The following is an 18388-nucleotide window of genomic DNA, read 5'->3' on the forward strand; positions in this document are numbered from 1 at the left end:
ATACTACACCCCCCACTCCACTCGACAGAGAAATAAAACAAACAGCCTCGGAATGATGAGTCATTACAGTACTTGCTAGAAATTCCTCAGACATTCTATTCTTCTTTTCCTTCTTCTTCATCATTGTCTTCTGATGCTTCTTTTTCGTCGCCAACTTTTTAATTTACTTCCGCTTTCTCGTCATGATCTTCTTTTCTTGCTGCTTCTTTTCCTGCTTCAACATCTTCTTTCACTGCTTCTCCTTTGTCATCTTCTTCATCTTCTACTTCTTTTGTTTGCCTTTTGGTTTATCGACATTGTTTTGTTTATTGTCTTCTTTTGTTGCTCTTTCTTTTTTCTTTATAATCATCTTCTGTTGTTTTTCATCTACATCTTCTGCAATTCATGCAGCCACTGTTAAAACTTAAAGGGATAGTTCACTCAAAAATGAAAATTTGCTGTTAATTTACTCACCCTCAGATCATCCAGTTGAACAGTAAAGATATTTTTTTAAGGGATAGTTCACCCAAAAATGAACATTCTGTCATCATTTGCTCACCCTCATGTCTGTTCAAACCTGTATGACTTGCTTTGAAGAATGTTGGTAAGTAAACAGTTTTGGTTACTATCGACCTCCATTGCATGGACATGAAAAACTCATTTCTCAAAATATCTTCTTTAATGTTTCACAGAAGAAACAGTCATACAGGTTTGGAATTATTATTATTTTTGAATATTTTTTTTTTTGGTTGAACGATCCTTTTTAAGAGTGCAAAATATGTTGATTTGTGTTTTTCTCATAAGCTTTATAATTTAAAATTAAAGAAAAAAATTCTTCATGCCTTAAAATAGCTTAAATGTAACTCTACACCCTTGCTTCATTTAGTATACGTGGATCTATGAATATGCTAATTAGCCCCACCTCCAATCACTCACACAAGCTCAGAGATCCAATCGGACAACGTACTGAGGTAAACGCTTCACAATGCTATCGTTTTTTACAACATCGGACACATAATGGTAATTAATATGATTAGCCTTTTGCTTGACTAAGTTATCAAACGGCTAATAATGTGTTGCTAATGTTACACAACTCCCTTGCTTCAGAGTGGTCATAATTAATGATATGCAAAAGCCCGCCAGCACGTTGACGTGATTGGTTACAAGGTCATTTGTGACGTCACAAACACCAGCGATTTCAAACTGCGTTTTTGAAACTGTCTTTAAATCACTGCAGTTTTAAACAGAAAATACTCTGCAATGGTGCTGACATGAATTTGCACATGGTTTGTCTTAAAGCCTGTTAAAAACACCACATAGACATATAAACAGCATTAAAAACTTGATTTTCACCACAGGTGGACTTTAAAAAAAAGTCTTCCATTGACTTAAATTGCTTGAACGTTTGCCATTCAAAATCTAATCGACTGCAATAATGTGCTATTTGCGTTCTGAGCTTTTTTAAACATCTGTTTGAATTGATCTTTTCTGTCTTGCATCTGTTTAAATGTATAGCCGCCTTTACACTGCAAAGACGGCGTTGAGTCTTACACAGCTGACTGAGAACAAGACGCGTACAATGTGCGTCAGCTAATGTACCAAATTTCTGCAGCCATCTTTGCAGTAAATCTCTCTGAAACATTATTGTTTCAACATGTCTTTGCCAAAAATAACAGCATCAAATAATCCAGAAGCACCACACCAAAAATAACAGCATCAAGCAATCCAAAAGCACCACACCTAACGATAGGGTGTGCGTTTCTAGCGTGCAATGATTTTGCTGGATGCTAGAATGACATTATTCCTTATTGTGAAAGAAACAAAGGACATCACAGTGACATCAGTTTGTAAACTTACAAGCACGCAACATGTATCAGAATCATGCATCTTTTATCGTAATACACATTTTATTGACAACTCTGACACAAGACTTATTTCTCTCGCACACAAAACAAGTAATGCTAAATGCCAGACGGCGTTTGTCGTGACGATTTATGACAGCAAGCATCAAGTACGCAAAGTGAAATGCAGGAAATGTAGGCTTTAGGACCCAGAGTCACAGCTCAGCGGAGGCAGGGCAAGGCTGACTCACTAAATATGTCTGAGGAATGAGAGAGAGAGAAAGAAAGATAGATACAGAGAGAGAGAGAGAGAGAGAGAGAGGGAGAGAGGTAGAAGTGAAGAGAGGAGGAGAGAGAGAGGAGACCGGAGCAGAGGTGATCTTGCCCTCATTAGTGTCAGGACTACAGGATGATTATGGGTTGAGAAGGGAATGATGGAAGCAAACAAAGTTCTTCATTTCGTGCCATCCGGTAAGAACCACATGCACTATCACACATACACACACGCACACATATGCACATGTTCCTGCGCCGTCACGACCGGGTATCCGAGGGTTCCCTGAAATTTGAGACTGTGTGTGCTAAACGTGCAGTGGAGAGGATGCATGTGTGTTTGTGTGTTGTTGTAAGTTTTCTCTCTGTTGAATCCTGCAGGTCTGTGAATTGTTTTTCTCACACACTGCCGCCACCGCTGCTGCTGTTGCTGCTGCTGTTGCTGCTGCTGTTTTTTGGGGTGCGTTATGCTGGAATGCAGACGGGCTTTTTCGGGGCTGGTTTTCTGGAATGCGTCGTAAATGCTTTTACGCTGTTAATCTTAGTCGAGTAAACAGGAAAAAAGAAAAATGACATCACACACTTTCAGATACCCGCACGCACATTTCAAACACACACGCACACGTAAATACAAATGAGGGAGAAGGAGACATGAGAAAAGCGACTGATGCAAAACACAGATCAAAATCAAGTACCTATATCCCCGTTCAGGCGGTACTCGAGAGTGCGTGTGCGTGAGAACGAGCGGGTACGTGTAGTCTTCTGGGAGAGTAGGTCTTATTTGTACGCAATGTTGCTGTTCAATTCATCTCGTTGTGAGAAGTCTGTCTAATACCGCATGCAACACACATGCGCTGTCGTACTGCACAAGTGCACCTACAGCGCTCTCTTTCTGTCCTTTGCCTTCGCTCAAAGCCTCAGTGTAAACACAGTAGGTAATAGAAGTGGGAAGACACTAAATCTTGTGCCCGTCTTCCCCCCAACACACACACACACTCACACACACATACATACATACATAATGAGACTGTGATTTGCATGCTTCGCCTAAGGGTTGAACTTCAAATCAGTTGATGTCTCAATTTTCTCTCCTTGCGTGATTACGTGTGTTTCTCTGCGTGTGTGACAAAAAGCATCAAGTGCGCATTTGATAAAGGCTGTTCTAATTGACACTTACTTTGTGCCCGTCTCGGCTCGTGGATAATCGTTGTGGCACTCTGTCAATACCATAATATCCACCGAATCTCAATGTCATTGGAGCAGGTCACGGGCCATCGGTGCACTGAGAACTTTCTCATATATGCGTTTCACAATTCCACGTAGGTGAACGTTCACTGCAACAGGAATGAAGTTGCTTGAATGGATAGATGAGAAAATAAAATTAATAAACGAGGCTAATGTAATAAACGATGTCCTCTGTCTTTTTACGACTGTCTTTCTCTCTAACGAGCTTCGTGATTGCTCACCCACACATGAAAGGTGGACATTTTGTCCCCAGATTCCTTTATTTACGATTTCCCCCCATGCTTGCGTATTGAACGTCCCATTTGCGCTTGCAGATGGTGGGATATGAATTGATGTAATTTTCTGGAGGGCCGATCGACTTTGCGTGGCTGTGTGTCTCCTAATTTATCTGTGTATGTGCGTGTACAGTTATCCTCCGTGTCCCATAATGCGGTTAGGCAATCTCTGACTTTTCTATTCTCCGTTTGTCTTCCACCCACTGTACATTACAGTCTGCAGGGGAAATTAGAATCACACATTCCTCTGTTTATCTCCTCTGTTTATGGTACACTGTAAAACAGCCATATGGGCATCCTCTCTCATACAAAGAGCGCTGTCTGTGAGCGCAAAGGGAGCAGCCGTCGCAGACGTTCACATGATGGAGAGATTGGTCCTCCTGACCCTTTTCTGATTTACACACATGGTCGTAATGTGGATATTTTTGGAGGCAAAAGTCGGACTTTGCCAAGAGCTGTGTCTTGTTTGCGAGAGCCTAATTTATTGGGCATCTCTTCCGCTAACATTCTGATCGCAGATAGACATGCCTCTGCTTCTCCGTAATGGATTAAATATAGCTCACGGGAGAAGTTTCAAATGCTCCGTCCTCACTTTCTGGTTAGCGAATGTCAGGAACCCCCTCTCGCATCCACGCACACACAAACACCCACGCTCAGGCAAACAGACGCGCCCCCCGCCCACCCCGGGAGTAAACCTTAGATTGCTTCAAGATGTCGGAGGATGCCAGTGTTGATGAATTCCGACCTTTGATTGCGAAGCTGCCCGTGCGCCAGGGGAGAAACCTCACACACATGCCACTTTTGTGATAAGCTACAACATGCATATGGCAGATGCTCATCCACCTTTCTGATGCACTAGAACACACACGCACGTGTCAGGCTGTATGACAAACCGTCTTTGGCATAAACTAGATACCATCATGGCCTTCAAATGTCAAACAGTCTTTCCGTTTTAGTTTAGAATTTTTGGTTTTAGTTTTAGAATTCGTATTCCTCATAAGGACACTTATGATACAGCTGTATCCTTTTTCTGTCCTCTCTCACTTGTGTTTTGTCTCCGGTTCGGTCTTCTTCTCTTGTGGCGGTGGTACTGTAGATTGTAAAGGGGAATGGTGGCCTGGCTTTAATAGAGGAAGAAGGGAATGTGCAAGCAATTAGCAGGAATCCCCCAGCAGAGCGCTCACGAAACCAGAGCAGACGAGATATGAAGGGAAGGAAAATCTGTATTCCCTTGATGTACAGGACAATAGTGTCCACGCAAACACATTTAAGCTGCGCGTTCCCTTGGTGCCGTGTGATTAAAGACGGCTGTCATGTTGAAGCATGTTAGCGCTGCGGTCACTGGGTCTTGACGTCCACCTTTCTCTCTCTATCGCCGTCTCTGTTTCTCTTTCCTGTGCTCAAGAGGTTTTTGTACAGGGATACATGGGCTAAAGAGAGTGAGATCTGATGCCATCATCGTGATGTTAACTAGATGCTGGTTTTCCTGTTACTGTTTGGTGTGGTTTGCTTTTGCGCACACGCCGCTATGCGTATTTTCTCCTACGGCTTATAGAGAGTGAGATGAAGAAAGGCAGAGAGGGAGACGCTGGCTCACATACTACGTCTATATAACACCATTTGATGTGCAGAGTATGCATAGATCACTATCAGGGTCACCCGGTGATTTCTCCTATCACACCGAGAGAATGAGGTGAGACGGACGCATCAGCCAAGCCACGCGCTGCAGAAACATCCCTGCCGTCTGAAATTCATCTAAAAGCACTGACTCAAATGGCTGCAGCTTCCGAATTTCCCTGCAAATTACCATGAAAGGTTATTTCAAACGAACATGTGAAGAACTGAGTTACACCTTACTCTGTGTCAGGGATTTAATAAATCTATTATCAAAATGGTATCTTCTTCATGACGATCAGAAGATCCTCAGATGGACCGCCCACGGTCTGTTCACTGATGCATATTACACTCACAAAAAGCAAGACCTGGCCGAAATTGCCAGTTCTGATCTGATTGGATGGTACTACACATCTTCTGGGAGACTTATGTTGGGTGAAAAAAGTGCTTTCAATGTGCAAGGTTGAGGAAGGATTTATTTTCCAGGTTGCCATATTTGAATAAGCATATTCTATATGTTTAGCTTTTTTTCTTAATTATATCTGTGAAATAATCTGCACTTGAATGGACAAAATGTGTACACACATTCTTGATCATTACTGTTCACAGCTGCTGCATCCTTTTTTGATTTATTTCAGTTTTTTGCTGGTTTATGGCCTTTTTTTTTTTTGACATTCCAGGCTTCTCAGAAGCGGAAGTTGACAGTTATTACGTAAACTTCTAGTGGTGATTGGAAACTACCTATATAATTTCCCATTTGCCAAAATAGCAAGAGAAAAAATCCACAATAGCGTTTCTATGACTTTAAAGAGGAAAAAAATATAGAGAGATTGATTACGTTATGGAAGCTTGTTTCTGCCACTAAATAAAAAAATAAAAAAGGTAATTGTTTTTTTTTTTTACATTTTATCTTGCAATTCTGACTTTTTTCCTCAGAATTGCGACATTTTAAACTCGCAATTGCAAGTTATAAAGTCAGAATTGCAAGACATAAACTCGCAATTCTGAGAAAAAGATGTTTTTTTTTTACTTTATATCGCTCAATTCTTACTTTATAACTCGTAATTCTGACTTTGTAACTCGCAATTCTATTCTGACTTTATATCTCGCAATTCTGACTTTATAACTCGCAGTTCTTACTTCATATAATGCAATTCTGACTTTATATCACACAATTCTGACTTTATAACTCGTAGTTCTGACTTTATAACTCGTAGTTCTGACTTTATAACTCGCAATTCTATTCTGACTTTATATCTCGCAATTCTGACTTTATAACTCGCAATTATAACTTTACATCACGCAATTATGACTTTATATCACACAATTCTGACTTTATAACTCGCAATTATGACTTTATATCACGCAATTCTGACTTTATAACTCGCAATTCTGACTTTATATCACACAATTCTGACTTTATAACTCGCAATTCTGACTTTTTAACTTGCAATTCTGACTTTATATCACGCAATTCTGACTTTATAACTCGCAATTCTGACTTTATAACTCGCAATTCTGACTTTATATCACGCAATTCTGACTGTAACTCACAATTCTGACTTTATATCTCACAATTCTGACTATATATTTCGCAATTCTGACTTTATAACTCACAATTATAACTTTATATCACGCAATTATAACTTTATATCACGCAATTATGACTTTATATCACGCAATTCTGACTATATCTCGCAATTCTGACTTTATAACTCGCAATTCTGACTTTATATCACGCGATTCTGACTTTATAACTCGCAATTCTGACTTTATATCACGCAATTCTGACTTTATAACTCGCAATTCTGACTTTATATCACGCAATTCTGACTTTATATCACGCAATTCTGACTTTATAACTCGCAATTCTGACTTTATATCACGCAATTCTGACTTTACATCACGCAATTCCGACTATATCACGCAATTCTGACTTTATATTACGCAATTCTGACTTTACATCATGCAATTCTGACTTTATAACTCGCAATTCTGACTTTATATCACGCAATTCTGACTTTACATCACGCAGTTCTGACTTTATATTACGCAATTCTGACTTTATAACTCGCAATTCTGACTTTATAACTCGCAATTCTGACTTTATATCATGCAATTCTGACTGTAACTCACAATTCTGACTTTATAATTTGCAATTCTGACTTTATATCTCATAATTCTAACTTTATATCTCACAATTCTGACTACATACTTCGCAATTTTGACATCACACAATTCTGACTTTATATCACGCAATTCTGACTTTATAACTCGCAATTCTGACTGTAACTCACAATTCTGACTTTATAACTCGCAATTCTGACTTTATAACTCGCAATTCTGACTTTATATCACGCAATTCTGACTTTACATCACGCAATTCCGACTATATCACGCAATTCTGACTTTATATTACGCAATTCTGACTTTATAACTCGCAATTCTGACTTTATAACTCGCAATTCTGACTTTATATCATGCAATTCTGACTGTAACTCACAATTCTGACTTTATCATTTGCAATTCTGACTTTATATCTCATAATTCTAACTTTATATCTCACAATTCTGACTACATACTTCGCAATTTTGACATCACACAATTCTGACTTTATATCACGCAATTCTGACTTTATAACTCGCAATTCTGACTTTATAACTCGCAATTCTGACTTTATATCACGCAATTCTGACTGTAACTCACAATTCTGACTTTATATCTCACAATTCTGACTATATATTTCGCAATTCTGACTTTATAACTCACAATTATAACTTTATATCACGCAATTATAACTTTATATCACGCAATTATGACTTTATATCACGCAATTCTGACTATATCTCGCAATTCTGACTTTATAACTCGCAATTCTGACTTTATATCACGCGATTCTGACTTTATAACTCGCAATTCTGACTTTATATCACGCAATTCTGACTTTATAACTCGCAATTCTGACTTTATATCACGCAATTCTGACTTTATATCACGCAATTCTGACTTTATAACTCGCAATTCTGACTTTATATCACGCAATTCTGACTTTACATCACGCAATTCCGACTATATCACGCAATTCTGACTTTATATTACGCAATTCTGACTTTACATCATGCAATTCTGACTTTATAACTCGCAATTCTGACTTTATATCACGCAATTCTGACTTTACATCACGCAGTTCTGACTTTATATTACGCAATTCTGACTTTATAACTCGCAATTCTGACTTTATAACTCGCAATTCTGACTTTATATCATGCAATTCTGACTGTAACTCACAATTCTGACTTTATAATTTGCAATTCTGACTTTATATCTCATAATTCTAACTTTATATCTCACAATTCTGACTACATACTTCGCAATTTTGACATCACACAATTCTGACTTTATATCACGCAATTCTGACTTTATAACTCGCAATTCTGACTGTAACTCACAATTCTGACTTTATAACTCGCAATTCTGACTTTATAACTCGCAATTCTGACTTTATATCACGCAATTCTGACTTTACATCACGCAATTCCGACTATATCACGCAATTCTGACTTTATATTACGCAATTCTGACTTTATAACTCGCAATTCTGACTTTATAACTCGCAATTCTGACTTTATATCATGCAATTCTGACTGTAACTCACAATTCTGACTTTATCATTTGCAATTCTGACTTTATATCTCATAATTCTAACTTTATATCTCACAATTCTGACTACATACTTCGCAATTTTGACATCACACAATTCTGACTTTATATCACGCAATTCTGACTTTATAACTCGCAATTCTGACTGTAACTCACAATTCTGACTTTATAATTTGCAATTCTGACTTTATAACTCGCAATTCTGACTTTATAACTCGTAATTCTGACTGTAACTCACAATTCTGACTTTATAATTTGCAATTCTGACTTTATAACTCGAAATTCTGACTTTATAACTCACAGTTGTGAGCTTATATCTCACAATTCTGAGGAAAAAAAGTGGCAATGACGTTTTTTATTTTTTTATTCATGGCGGAAACAAGCTTCCATATTACGTTGATCAGAAGAGAGAAAGATGCATTAACCAGTTTTCTGTAATTTAATGCCACGGTAATAAAGCACAAAGTATACTGTTATAAATGTACATTACATTTTTAAAATTAGATTTATGATTGTTAATAACTGTGGAAACACGTCAACACAGTCTGTGAAAAGAGTCCATTATTGTGTTTCAGGTAAAACACAAATATTTCTGATAAACGTGCTCCCAAAACATAATTGATCAATTTCATGTTGGTGAGACTTTTTCCCATGTACGTAGGCAGTTCTTGACCAGAATAAACTCCGGACTGGACCAGTATTTAAAGTCAAATACGTCTCCCAGCAGAGGAGAATTAATGTGCGTCACACTTGCTTGAAGACCCTTATTCAGCTTGGCCTTTCTAAAATCTCTTTAATGTGTATTTATATGTTGAAGATCACAGCATGCTTATTTGCATGCAGAACCAGTAATTTTCCTCGTTTAATAATTATAACATTGGGTTTTTTCCTCTAATACTCCCACAACAGCATGCTTATTAATATTTCTTTGCCTCTTTCCACGGTTTATTTGTGGAGAGAATGCCTCGTCAACTGTTTGGCTTTTTTCTCTCAAGGAATTTTCTGTCGAGCAGCCTCATACACACACAGACACAACTCTGTGTCTCTCTCTCCTTCTCCTCGCCTCATCACACTCTTCCCTTATTCTCAAAAGAACCAGCATGTGTGTATGTATGTGTGTCATTATTGGTCTTCAGAAGGAATTCCCTCTCTAAGCAGTCGGAGACTCAAGTGCCAAAAAGCCTGCAGGCATATTAAGTCTCTCTCTTTCCTGCTCGCTCTCTCATAGATCATGGCTGTGACATTAAAAAGTGTCAGAGAGCACCTTTAATCTGTCTCAAATGTCTCTCTTTCTGTCTTTCTGTGTATCTATGATAAAGGACCATCACAACAGAGTGTTAGACAAGCAAAATACCATCACAACCTGCAAGAGACGGCTTTCTTTCTCTCATACCTTACTGTACCTCCCACATAGCCACAGTCATATCCGTGTTGAAGCATGGCCCTACTCGTATAGGTACAACCGGATTAAAAGAGCTCAAAAAGCTAAGGTCTGTGAAATAAAAGCGACTAAATTCCCAAACAGCATCTCTAAACCCAAAGCACATGTTTTCTGTATTTGTACATTCTCTTGTGATATTACAGCTGTATGTAGCTTATGTAAAAGGTGCATTCACATGTTTGATGTGCTTTTATATTGCAGGCTTACCTACAGTTTTTTTAATGCACATTGTCCATTTGTCATGGCAGGGATTAATGTTTTTGGTCTGCCAGAGCATGGTGCCATATGGCTGCATGTAACAGCCTCACAAACTCAATTTACTAGATTTATTTTTCGATATTACATAAACCTGCCGAGATGCGTCGTGAGATTTCCGTGACAAATTAATTCCTCTCTTGATGAAAAGTTAAAGGAATAGTTCTCCCAAAAATAATTCCGTAACAATTTATTCACCTTCTTGTCGTTCCAAACCCCTTCATTTTCTTGCTTCTGTGGAATAAGAAAGATGTTTTGAAGAATATCCTTCTCATACATTGAAAATGTAGTATGAGTATAGAGGCTGTTGAGCTGAGAAAATGAAAAAAAGAAGAAAAAAAATTCATAAGATTGTCTTAGTAGTAGTCCATATGACTTATTACAATATATTCCAAGTCCTCTGAAGGCCTACAATAGCTTTGGGATTAATAGTCAGATGCATGATGCATGTTTAAATTAATATATAAAAATGCTTGCATGTTTGGTTTGATTTGACCTTATTCCTACGCGAATTATGGGTGTAACTTCCGTTAAGCGCTCTATGAACGCTTGAGATGACATTTATTGTACTCACCCTTCAACCATCAAACATTAAAAGGACATTTAAATGTGTAAAAGCATCAATAAGGCGATTCTTTCCACAGCGATAACGAACGGGTTTCACTGTAGAAATATCATGTAACATACCTTAATAAAAAATGTTAATTTACTGTACTTCAGCATTGCGTGATACTACTTCAAAGTGATTTCCGTCATTTTGACAAGTAATAAATTGTATTTACCTGTGAAAACAAACCTGGAAAGAGACGTGAGGATTTGAGGAGAAAAATTAGAGATTCTTTGTGCGTTCCAGTGAATTATTAATGGGATATATTGTAAATTAAATCCGGAGAATAGACAACAAATGTGCAGTATATGTTGTCCTTTTTCATACTATTACAGCGAGATGCAAAAGGGAAAAAGAAAATAATCCTTAGGAAAAAAAAAATGCAGCAACTGAAAAGAGCTCTTGCCATAGATATTCTTGTTATAAAATGTCACATTAAAATACCAAGTGTTATGTTATTCTCGTATTATCTGAAAATAAAACATAATGACATCTCATTAAGTCAAACTGACCGATAAGCTTTATTTGTAGGGCAACCTTATGATTTGAAATATTCCTAAAAAACTCTAAAAATTAACAGGCCCACTTTATTTTACATGTCTTTAGCTACTATGTACTGTAACATATAAATTATTAATTTGATACAATTCTCTTATTGTGTATATACATGTTTTTACACAGTAATTATGCTTTTAAAAATTAGACTGTTGACCCCACCCCTTAACCCACCTTTAAACCATACCACTAACCACTAGCCCTGTCCCTAACCATAACCGTGTGCCACCTCAATAACAGCAAAAGTGGTTTGCAATACAAGATGAACACAAGTATATTGGATTACACTTTATTTTAAGGTGTCCTTGTTACAGTATAATTACACAAGTAAGTAATATTAATTAACAGCATGTAACAGCATGTACTGTTATTACTATAGTAAGTACACACTGTAAAAAATGAATGTGATTTTAACAGTAAAATATAGTAAAAACGCTATGGAAAAAAAATTGTAAATAGGTTAACAGTAAGTTCCCGTATTATATACAGGGAAAAACTGTAAAAGCTCTAACCAGACATTCATGCAATTTTCACAGTAAAATCCTGTAAATTTTATGATCTTTATAAGTAAAAAAGACAAAATCAATGTATAATTTACAGTCATAATCTGTAAACTGATGTTCCCACAATTCCCTGTGTGACACTCCACATTTGAAAGTATTTTGTTTAAATAATTATGTTTCCTAATAGTTTTTTGTTATCAGTTATGTTCATTGGGGTTTTATGTTACATCTTCTGTTGTTTAATGAAAGTTTATTGCATTATTTAAGTATTGTGGGTTACCCTGATGGTGTTTTGCGTTTGCGTGAATGACTCTTTGCACCTTCTTTATAATAGTAAATACTTCAGCTAGTGGAAAAGGTACTTGTGATGAAATCTGATTCTTCATCTGGCTTTCTCTTTTACCACCTGCATTATTATGGTGGTTGTCAGTATATGTTAAAGGTACAAAACAGATTTTAGTAGTAGTGTGCATTGTTGAATTTATTGGTTTACATTCACATTTTCTTAAATTACAGTTTTATACTGTAAAATTTACAGTTTGTTCTGTAAATGTGTTTACAGTTTTTCTGTATTTTTCACAAAATTATTCTGGCAACCACAGCTGCCAAAATTATTTTGTAAAAACTACGGAATTTTTTTTTACAGTACATGTAACGTATGAGGACATTATAAAATAAATTTTTTTTGACATAAGTGTAGAGTAGTAAATGACACCTAATTTACTGTAAAGTGTAACCCAATTAACAATTACAGTTAAAGGGCTAGTTCACCCAAAAATTACAATTCTGTCATTAATTACTCACCGTCATGTCGTTCCACACCCGTAAGACGTTCGTTCATTACAAATGAAGATATCTTTGATGAAATCGGAGAGCTGTCTGACTCCTCCATAGACAGCAATTAAACCATTTTCAAGATCCAGAAAGGTACTAAAGACACCTTTAAAATGCAGTGGTTCAACCTTAATTTTATGAAACAATGAGAATACTTTTTGTGCTCAAAACAAAACAGTAGTAACGCATGCGTCGTGCTGCTCACGTGAACAGCGTCGGCCAGTAATGAGTCGACATTCTGACGTAGAACCTGGAAGCACTGAACGTAAACGACATAAGAGAATGACACAGAAGAGAGGTTATTGTTGAATATAGTCATTATTTTTGTTTTGTTTTTGCACTCAAAAAGTATTCTCGTCGCTTCATTAAATTAAGGTGGACTATTTTAACGATGTCTTTATTACCTTTCTAGATCTTGAAAGTGATGGTTAAATTGCTGTCTATGGAGGAGTCAAGACAGTTCTCAGATTTCATCAGAAATATCTTAATTTGTGTTCCAAAGATGAACAAAGGTCTTGAAGGTGTGGAACGACATGAGGGAGAGTAATTAATGATAGATTTGTCATTTTTGGGTGAACTAACCCTTTAACACTGTGCACAATGATATATCCAAAGATGATGTATAGAGATGAGTCCTGACACGTTTGTTCTCCATGATGAGACGTGAGAACCGAGGACTACTTTTTATGGTACTTACATAACTTTTGCTGCTTGACAGCCTCTGTACCTGTTTATTTTTGATTCCATGGAAGAAAGGAATACTGGTTTGATATGACATGAGTTATTTTTATATTTGGTGAACTACCCCTTTAAGAAAATACAACATGTAAATTTGAATTGTGAATGTAGATGTTCATTTTGTTTTGCATGAACTGCTGTTATCAGTTCTGAAGATCTGGATGCGTCATGGCTGCATAACTTCTGATGCACTTATTGTGAGGTTCAATTTCAAAGAAGAATATCACATTAAGGTTGCTGTCTTGAAGGAAGCAGTGAGATCGAGCGGCTGTCTTGTGTGACCTAGCACCTCTGTGATGAGCTCATTTAACTGTGTGTGTGTGTGTGTGTGTGAGAGAGAGGACAGCTTTACTATACACTACCGCTTTCGCACCAGACAAACTACACAGCCACCTCATCCGCACACAACACGCTTGCTCTTGCACTGTCGTTTCATCCTCGCGCACTTTTATCTACAAATTTGCATTATTCGCCAGAGAGAGTTCGTCCATCCTGACTGTGTTTTTCTAGCGTGTCTGGTCTTGTCTGAAAATAATACAAAAATGAAAGCGAGGAGAGAAGGAATAGGAGACAGAGAGAGAGATACTGATGCATATTTGATGATTTATGCTCTTTATCTTGAGGATGAAACCGAAGAGATGCACAGGCTGTTTGTGGTTTTGTTGCACACTAACCACATACATGAGTATTTCTTAACTACCAGACCACCAAGCTTTAAAGAGACACCCCTCTCACTGATCGCTGGCGCAGAGAGCCTGAAATTGCCTGTGTGTTTGTGTGTGTAAAGGGAAAGGACTCGCTGGTTTCTAAGCCTCAGTCTGTGACTCACACATCAGCTTATCTCTGTAGCTGAGCTGAATCTAGTCACGGTATTAAATGCACATGCAAACAATGATGATCCCTGTCTTTGAGAGTAAAACTACACTCTGACATTCAAATATTCACACATGCACACACACGCACACACATAATAAAGACCTGTTCTGCCAGCTCTTGCTTCCTGTTTGCCAAGACAGCACTTCCTGTGTTAGTAATGATGATCAGATATTAGGAGTTTGTTCGCTATTGAGCCTGCACAAGGTATTTTCTGTTTGCTCCAGATTTGAGTTATTTTTTGTCCATGTTTCCTTGCATTAATGTGATTAGTTAGCAGGATTTTTATTTTATCAAGATTTGTTCCAAAAAAAGCTTTTGTTTAGTCTCTTTGTCCCTCCTTATCTCTCATTCTTTCTACACTTTGGCTTTGATCACGTCTCTTAAGTAAAAAAATGGTTATTTTTTCCCTCTGTTTTGCAGAACGTGATTAAGAAAGTGATCGTGAAGGAAAAGCAGGACTGAATAATGAGAGAGCCTTGCGTTTTAAACATGAAAGAATAAAACCGTAATGGAGAATTAATATCGACATGTCTTGACTGATCTGTTTGTTTCGCGTATCGTGCCCGGTTGAGGATTTGAATGTAAACCGTGGCTTGTTTGATTGGATTTGTCGGCTCTAGGGACGTCCCAAGGCGATCTTAAGGATCGGTATCGGGGCCAATTAAGCATTTTTTAACTGATCGGTATCTGCTATCCTGAACCCGATCCTTTACTTTACATCACCTGTCATGCAGATGTTGGGCAATAGGTGTCAGTAAGCACCTTCAAGTAGGTTTGCCAACCAGCATTAAAATGAAAAGAAGAAGCTCAAATGTGCAAGTGACGCGTGATTTTTTTCCCAAACCAGTTCAGCGGAAATCCCGCCCTGCAACCAATTTCATTGGCTGAGGTTACAGTGACGGGTAGGATTAGGGATCAGTGTTTGGTGTAGGCAATCGTTGCTATATATATATATATACTATATATAGGGCTGTCAAAATTAGTCCGTTAATGCTTGCATTTAATTTTTTTCAGTTTAACGTGTTAAAAATATTTAACGCAATTAACGCAGCATCCATTTTTTCCTGTCACCCTTTGGCTGTGCTACAGTATATGATCTCGCTATCATTCACTAAATATATGTAAAATATAGTGCTATCAATCGATTAAAAAATGTACTAATTAATTGCGCATTTTCTGTAATTAATCGTGATTAATATATATATATATATATATATATATATATATATATATATATATATATATATATATATATGCCCTTATTTTACATTTGAGCCTCTTCCTCCAGAGCAACTCTCTGCACATCCCTGTATACATTGGATTGATTATAGTAACTTTAATATACTTGAAGTGTGCACATAGCTCTAGGAAAATACAAGTATCGGATTGGGACTCGGTATTGGCAGATACTCTATATTCAATGACTCGAATCGGATCGGGGGCAAAAAAAAAAAAAAACTTTTTCAGGACTTCTCTTGTCTGCTCTGGTTCGGGTCAGCGTAACATGCCTACAGTAACCCCTAAAGAGGAAGTGTGATGCTTAAAGATGGCCCTGAGTGATTTAAGGCTGAAAGCACCGCAGCGCCACTTCCTCTATCAGTCCTGCTCACTTCCTTTGCATATTGACAGGCGGTCCGTGAGCGGCATCTGCAGTGAAAATAAGCATGCAGTAATGTGGCATTAGAGAAATATCTTCAGATCAGACGTTGAGCCAGGGGTTGGTAAAGGTTGGTCACACAGTACCCATAGCTGGAGGCAGCAGAGACGAAGTACCCACTGAAAGGTCAGAGTGGGGGTAAATAGCACAGTGACTGCGTCCCCTCCGGAGGGCCTGTAGGCATGGCTGGGCTGAAGGTGTTTTGTCTCTAGGGACGGTTCTGACGGGATCACGCACAGAATACCAATCGGCTGCTGTGTCGTCACTGACTTTGAATGGCAGGGGAGGGAGAGAGTTGTTTTCCCTCTGCCTCACCAGCTTACTCTTTGCTTCCTAAATTATGTTACGATGGGAGGACATTTAAAGAATTATGGGTTTGCTGGCTCAAGTCATTTATGCAAATGCTAGTGCATGTCGTTGATTAGACCTGGGTGGGCTGTAAGCATCATGTAATAGCAGTGTATGAGGTGGAATGCAATGTTTTCTGCCTGAGAATAGTCATTCTCCTGCGGCAGGGTGACCTTATATGGTGACCTTGGGGCTTTTACTGTGATCATAGATCTCAGTCAGAGTAGACGCTAAGTTTTATTTGATGTAAACAGCTATGAGACTCTGAAGGATAGGTTTGTACCTGGGTTTTGATTATTGATCAGCTGTTGAAAATTCAAACACATGTCTTTAAACATGTTTTCAGTCGATCTCCTGAAAACTAAAAAGATATGACATTTGTTTCATATGGACAAACCCAGCGATTGGGTTGTTTTGACCCAGCGGTTGGGTTAAATGTCTGACCAACCTGCTGAGTAGTTTTATTTAACTCAACTTTTGTTTAAAAATAACTATATTGTTCGCCTAAAATGAACCCAAAATAGGTTGATAATTAACATTTATTAATATGTTTAATAAATAATAATTAAATAATAAACATCTATTAAATTGCTTATTAATAAATGTTCACCTTTTGATTATTGCTGTTGCCTCTAGTAATTATGTGTCTGATTTTTATATTTTCACCAATTTTGGGCTCATTTTAAGCCAGCTATATAGTAATTTTTAATCAATAGTTGAGTTAAATAAAATTACCCAGCAGGATGGTCAAACATTTAACCCAACTTGGGTTGTTTTTAACCCAGCATTTTTTATAGTTTGTTTTCAGTGGATTTCCTAAAAACTAAAAATATGTGACATTTATTTCGTAGACTCTACAATTGGATGGACTCTAATTCACTCACACTAATTCAAAATGCTGGGTAAAAAATAATTGGGTTAAATATGGACAAACCCAGCGGTTGGGTTAAATGTTTGACTGTTCTGCTGGGTAGTTTTATTTAACTCAACTATTGATTAAAAATGTCTATATTGCTCGCTTAAAAAGGTTGGTAACATAACATTTATTAATATGTTTAATAAAGGAACATGTATTGACAAGTTTAATGATTAATAATTAAATAATAAATTGCTTATTAATAAATGTTCACATTTTGATTATTATTGTTGCCTCTAGAAATTATGTGTCTGACTTTTAATTTCCCAAAAATTTTGGGTTAATTTTAAGCCAGCCATATAGTAATTTTTAATCAATATTTGAGTTAAATAAAACTACCCAGCCGGATGGTCAAACATTAACCCAACTGTTGAGCCAAAACAACCCATTTAGCTGGGTTTGTCTATATTTAACCCAACTTGGGTTGTATTTAACCCAGCATTTTTTAAAAGTGCACTTTTTCACACATAAAACCTGTTAAATTGCAAATTATATTGCTAAATTTACTATATTTTATAACATCTGCTTTTCAAACAATGCTTTTTAAACATCTTTTATTTGTCATGATTGATTACAGGAAGCAAATGCAAGTAACGCCGTTTATTGAACAACAAGCAGTAACAGAAACACAGTCAATGAGAACGTGCAGGCTACAGGTAGGCGCAGGGACTGAGATGGTCGGCTGGTGACGTGGCGTGGTGACTGAAGAGTGGCGGTGAGATAAATCCAGGATCCAGACAAAAGACAAGGCACGAAGACAGTAATCCACAG

At 37.4% G+C, this 18388-nt stretch overlaps 1 protein-coding gene across 10 annotated transcripts in view; it reads left to right on the plus strand.

Annotated features, from left to right (window-relative positions):
* Positions 1 to 18388, plus strand: part of slc4a11 (solute carrier family 4 member 11) — a 103330-nt gene that overhangs the window by 9380 nt on the left and 75562 nt on the right. The window contains exon 1 of one of the 10 annotated variants that reach the window (XM_048204172.1): positions 2043 to 2291. The exons of 6 other annotated variants lie outside the window; for them this stretch is intronic. Coding sequence is in view for 1 of the 4 variants with exons in the window: in XM_048204165.1 (XP_048060122.1) it covers positions 2252 to 2291 (40 nt within the window). In the remaining 3 variants the exon portion in view is untranslated. Of the gene's footprint in view, positions 1 to 2042; positions 2292 to 14753; positions 14901 to 18388 lie in introns of those variants that run through there. 3 more of the 10 variants (XM_048204165.1, XM_048204174.1, XM_048204170.1) reach the window with 3 other exon arrangements.

Source organism: Megalobrama amblycephala, linkage group LG10 (assembly GCF_018812025.1).
Source record: "Megalobrama amblycephala isolate DHTTF-2021 linkage group LG10, ASM1881202v1, whole genome shotgun sequence".
Taxonomy (NCBI): domain Eukaryota; kingdom Metazoa; phylum Chordata; class Actinopteri; order Cypriniformes; family Xenocyprididae; genus Megalobrama; species Megalobrama amblycephala.